General features: G+C 32.2%; 1 protein-coding gene across 1 annotated transcript in view; it reads right to left on the reverse strand.

Moving 5' to 3' along the window:
* Window positions 1-5468, reverse strand: part of EPYC (epiphycan) — a 52625-nt gene extending 47157 nt beyond the window's left edge. The window contains exons 1-2 of the mRNA XM_011988913.1: window positions 5389-5468; window positions 2841-3018 (exon numbers count right to left, since the gene is read on the reverse strand). Of these exons, the coding sequence (XP_011844303.1) occupies window positions 2841-3005 (165 nt within the window). The 5' untranslated portion in view covers window positions 3006-3018; window positions 5389-5468. The remainder of the gene's footprint in view (window positions 1-2840; window positions 3019-5388) is intronic.
* Between the last annotated feature and the right edge of the window lie 625 nt (window positions 5469-6093).

Raw genomic sequence — 6093 nt, forward strand, 5'->3', positions numbered from 1 at the left:
TTTAGTCAGAATGTTTCATAGGAAATTAAGAACAGTTGGAACAACTCACCTTAATATACAAAAATGAGATAAATAAGCTTACCACGAGTCACTGAAATCTGGACTTCCAGGACTGCATGAAGAAATTCATGTCATGAGTAACTCTATTAGTTAATCTAGTCACATGACTGGATCTATCATCTTTACTTCACATCACCCCATAAGAACTTATGCACTGTTTTTTCACTTGTTTGAAAAGCAATTCATTTTAATTTGTTAATATCTGAGCTAAAGTTCTTCTAAATTTTGTTCCTCATGTCATCTTATTTACTTTATCATATGTTTTAGTTTTTGTATTTCTTTGTTTCTTAGGTAATGGATGACTGAGCTGGTTGATTTCTTGTTGCTAGATCTACCCTATAAATATTTTTAAAAACTATTTACAGGTTTTAAGTGCATGATAGTTATTATAGCATATGTATATGCCTATTTATATCTATATCTATACCATCTACCTACAAACTGGTTTTTCTGATGATTAGCTCATCACCAAGGAATGTTAAGTAAGGGATAACTAATATATTTCAATCAACCACAAGGGACTGTTAATGGCTCTCTGGCTCTCTGGGTCCCTCAGTCACTGAGGATTCTAAGTTTGGTTAGAAGTAAAATTGCTCAGAAAGGACCGCGTGAAGTTAGAGTTGTTTGTATGTGTTAAAGGCTGAAGTATGTAAAGATGCAATGCTTTATATTTGGTATTTCACATTATATTTGGCATTTCACAGGAAGTTGTTATTCCAGAAAACACAGATACTAAGGAGATATTGTATATTAAATCATCTTTATATAGATATGTTTGTTAGCTTAAATTTCTTGATATCCTGAAAAATGTCTGAACCTCATGAGAATGCCTAGAGCTTTACGGGCAGTGAAAATGATCCTGATGGTAAGGAATGGGTTAAAAGAGTTCTGCAGATATAGTCATTTTTTTTCATTTTTGCCTAAAGAAGCCATGATCCCAAACAGCTTTTTTTTTTCTACTGTGTATTTGGTCTTGTGAAAGGAATAAACAGCACCCTTGAAACCATTCCCAAAACCTACTCAAAATAGAAGATTCACTTATGGCAATCATTAAGTCTCTTTGATCCTCTGTAATAGTTTGGGGGGAAATGACAAATAAGTTTGAACTAAAATGTTTAACTTGATAGATAAATTCAGAAATGCACTAAAGGTTTTTTTTTTTTTTAACAAATGTGTTTTTATGCAAGATGAAAAAAGAAGCAAAGCAGACGAGTTAACCACTGAAAAACTTTCATCTTATATTCTACGTTGATGCATCACATTGGGGCTGTAGAAGTCACATAGGGCAAGATTGTGTTAACAACCATAAATTCTCAACAGAAAATCCTGTTAACAAACAGAATCCATACAGTGAAATAAAGCAAACAGTGAATATTATTAAAGACTTAGAAAATAAAGTCACAATCAAACTTGCAGAAGAAAAATGATCTGCAATTAAGCTTAAACTTTTTTAAAGAGAGGAAAAATGGGAGGGAAAGATGAAATGAGGGTGAAAAGAGGGTGAGAGTGAAAGTAAGAGAGAAAGAGAGAGAAGGGAGAGAGGGGAGTAGATTTTTAAAAACTATCACATTGTGAAAATGTGACTGTTGTATTCATAAGGCAACATAAACAATATTGAAAAATTTTAGTATCTTAGTAAAGATATATCTAAGTTCAAGACAAGTTAAATATATGAATTCATCTAAATATTTCCTAACTTTGGTTATCAAAAGTAGTTATTCTAAGAAGATTTGCACTTTAAAGACGGCCCAAAATATGTTATGATCCTTTAAAGGTGAAGTAATTTCTCTTTTTGTTTATTTATAGCTAATTAGTCTTTGTCAGTGTTGCACATTAGTTACACTCCAGCATTTCAAGGTCTGTTTGCTTTCTGATTCATAAAAATTAACCTGTATCCTTTAGTTATATTAAAAGCCTTGTATTTAATTAGGAACATGTCATGTCAAATTTATGGAATGGGCTACAACCTTGCCAATTTCTACATTACTGCTGGAGAGACAATCAGTTATTTAGGGAAGCACATTCACTCTTGAACTACAATGGAGTTCCAAACTATTGTTCTTTCTCTGTATTTTTGTTTTCTTCTAGTTTCTTCTAGTTTATTTCAATCTCACATCTTTCTCCTTTACCCCAAATTTTCCTCATCATTGCATGCATATCATTTTAACTCTCTTCCTTGCTTATTAACTTTTTCTAATTTTCTCTGTTCTAACTTCACAGAAATGCATCTTTATGTTCAATTTGGCAATAAAATTTGAAGGAAATAACATGAACTTTAAAAAAGAAAAAGATTCGCCAGGCACAGTGGCTCACGCCTGTAATTCCAGCACTTTGGGAAGCTGAGGGAGGTGGATCATAAGGTCAAGAGATCAAGACCATCCTGGCCAACATGGTGAAACCCCGTCTCTACTAAAAATACAAAAATTAGCTGCATGTGGTGGCACGCGCCTGTAGTCCCAGATACTTGGGAGGCTGAGGCAGGAGAATTGCTTGAACCCGGGAGGCGGAGGTTGCAGTGAGCCGAGATTGCACTACTGCACTCCAGCCTGGGAAACAGAGTGAGACTCTGTATCAAAAAAAAAAAAAAAAAAAAACAAAAGACTGTTCCGGTATTAACCTCCAAAAGATTGAACATGTTTTGGAGAAAAGGTTAATATGAAATTATTAACAAAAAATCTTTCTACTTATTAAAAAAACCAAGCATCTATTTGAAGAGGACAGACCGCAGTCATTCCTCATCCCATGCATTTAAAAGGTTCAACAGTAGGAGGATCGATTACCTCAACTTGATCAACAGGTATGTTTTCATAGTTGTACAAATTATCCAGGTCTTCTAAGGTGGCATCATAGGTTTCTGAGTCATAGTTGATGGACTCTAGAGTTGGGGCAGTCACAGCAGCATCAAAGATGACAAGTCCCAGAACAAGTAATGCTAATGTCTTCATTATTCAAGCTTTCCTAATTATAAAATATTAAAATGCATAAATATTTAATTGATAGTTTATGAATAGTTTGCACTAAATAGAAATGATAAATTAGTGTCATTATCAAAGAACTCAAGCTGGGAGCTTTCCTTCCATGGATAATTTATAAACATAACACATGAAATCATCTGATTTCCTAGGACCATTGCCGCCAGATGTTCAAATTAATTCACAAACCTGTCTCTGATTTTACAGTGGATATTTTAATTACAGTAAAATTTTATTTTATAGAGAAAAACAGAGCTTATTCACAAAAGCTTTTTCATCATCTAATGGTTTTACCATTTATTAAACATTAAGATCCTTCATCCACTCTGGGATATGAAGTTGAAGATGATGAGGATAATGATGATGATGGTGATGATGACTGCAACTGTCATACCATTTTATAGGTGAAGAGACTGAGACAGAGTTGACTGGTAATACAACTAGGACATCCACAAATAATTCCAATTTTAGTGATCCATGGTGTGGCTTAGGCATTGGGGTTTTAAAAATAATTTAAAGAAAATAGGACTCATAACTGTTTCTTGTACATTGAAGCCTAAGGCCTTTTTCAGAACAAAGTAACAAAGTTTTGTTTGTTTTTTCTGTTACTTTTTTGTAGCTTCTGGATATATAAATACATACATTATTTAATATGTATATCAGTATTCCATGCAATATTGTCCAAAATGTTCCTAATGAAATAGAATAGAAAAAAAATTTTTCCTTTAGTCCTCAGTATTTTATTTAATTCTTAATAGCTATCTAAGATTTGAACTCAGAACCAATAGGAATACGTGTTTAAAAGGCACTACCTAGCATGATTCCCCTGTATGCCTATGGGATTATAGCCATCTTTTTTTGAAAAATTCCTTAATAAGCACAATTCTTATTTTCCATTATAACTTTTATTATGCTTTTTGAGGATTCAATCAAGATCCTATAATTTTAATTATTTTTTTAGTTCTGTATATACTCATTTGAATACATTTTGGTTTAGAAAAAAAATCTTCATGTTTAATTTTAAACATTTAAGTTAGCCTTATCAAAATGTTAACTGGTGATTCTTTATTGAGGAGGCAAAGTATTGTAAAATTCTTTATCAACCATATCTAATTTTAGAAGCTTTTATATTTCGGACACACTGCTTGGGTTTACTTTAAGAACAGTACCTGTGGTGTTAGTACCTATGCATACATATAAAAGGGAATTCATGATAAATACTACTTTTAAACTTGAATGCACTGGCAGACAAAATGACCTTCAGTTACTTGAAAGACAGTCTTTATGAACCAGGTTTAGGCAGAAGGATATGAAATTCCTCTGAGAATAAGAAGCAGTACAAGGAGCTCCTTCTTAGCTCTCCTATGCTTTCTTCAAATAAATTTCTTGTTCACATTGGATAAACTAAGCCTCTATTTCAGTTTCCTTTGCAGAAATCTTTGCAGGATTGCAGATTTGGAACTGTTTTAGGCAATTGCCAACAAAGTCCTACTTAATAAAGCAGTGGGTTTGCAAATCTTCCAGGAACCATTCTCCCATAATCAAGTTGGAAACATTAACAGAAGCCACTACCAACTTAAAACAATATGTTCCTTATATGTTTCTGGCAACTTCCATTGTTCAAAGAAATTATACACTTGCTGGCCTTTTTTTTCTCACTTCACACTATATTTGATTACATATGGCTACATCTCAGAATTTACTTGCATTTTGCATCACTCCTAGAGCTATCAGCTATAAGGCAGTCTGTGTGAATCGTAAAAATATAAACAGCATCTATCTATGTTTGGTTTAAAAATTTATATTCCTTTCTGCAAGTAATTATAATAGCATTTAATGTAGTTTCTTAATTAAAACTTTGTGTTCACTTTATACCATTTCTTAATATTTTAAATTTTATGTGTTTAAAACTTTCAACATATAGCTCAAAAAACATTCTAAATGCATAATGTCATGTCATCATTACAATACTTTTAATCTGAAATTTCACCATTTCCTCCCTTTGCATAAAATTTCAATTAATATCAATCAATAGTGCCTGTCTATACTGGCAAAGAATGTGGTCTGTGTCAGGACATTTTACTTAAGACATATATTGGAAACTACTATAATTTTATTGGCATCTGTCATGACTATTGAGATTAACTATTTGCTGTATGTTATTAATTCTTAAGCTAATTCAAAATTTTAGATTTTCCAAGAATAATATAAATACAAAGTCAATAACAAAAATAAACAAAATCCATTGAATCAAAGTTCACCAGAAGATATTAAGGCAAGTTGAATTATTTTTTAAAGGTTGTTATAGTAGGGAAAAAAAGTCTGATCCAAGAAGAAAGCAAGTATAAAAACTTACCTTTGGCTCTGACGTGATGAAGTGGCACAAAGTGACTGAGGATGCAGAGCTAGTGGTATTTGCCCCTGACCAATGGATGTGAATTCTGGTCTGTGGGAGGTGGAATTTATAACACTCAACTTTCTGTTTGCAAAACTTAACATTGAGAAATGCTTCTCAGTCTTTAAAAAACCCCAAATTATTTTATAGTCACCCAAACTAAGCAGTGGGATCCAAATCACATATTATATAAAGTTCTTGAAATTATGTTAATGGAGTTATAATTGCCAAAGTAACACCTTAAAATTTTTAAATGGAAAAAGTTGGATTTAACATACCTCATCTATAACAAATTTACCAATTAAGAAATGAAGTTCATGTATACAGTGATACTATAGATGGACATTTTGGCTCTAATAAGAAATAATTTTCCCAAAACTTGAAGTCTTGAATTGCTGTCTACACTTTTCATTAGTGTTAAATGAAATTTGGTAAATGTTGCAGAAACCTTACCTGTTTAATATTGGGTAAGTAAAAAAAGATATCGCAATTATTTTGATTGTGTGGAACGCTTTGATAGCAAAGCAGGGAACAATGAAACTTTTGCATAACTTTAAAAAATTACGTCCAGAAGTAAGGCATAAATATGATCTGAGTGTTTTGGGGAGAAAAGGGACTCTTTTTTTAAAAAAAGTTATTTTATCTATCATAGACAAATAAATCAAA

This window comes from Mandrillus leucophaeus, unplaced genomic scaffold, assembly GCF_000951045.1.
Source record: "Mandrillus leucophaeus isolate KB7577 unplaced genomic scaffold, Mleu.le_1.0 Scaffold340, whole genome shotgun sequence".
NCBI lineage: Eukaryota > Metazoa > Chordata > Mammalia > Primates > Cercopithecidae > Mandrillus > Mandrillus leucophaeus.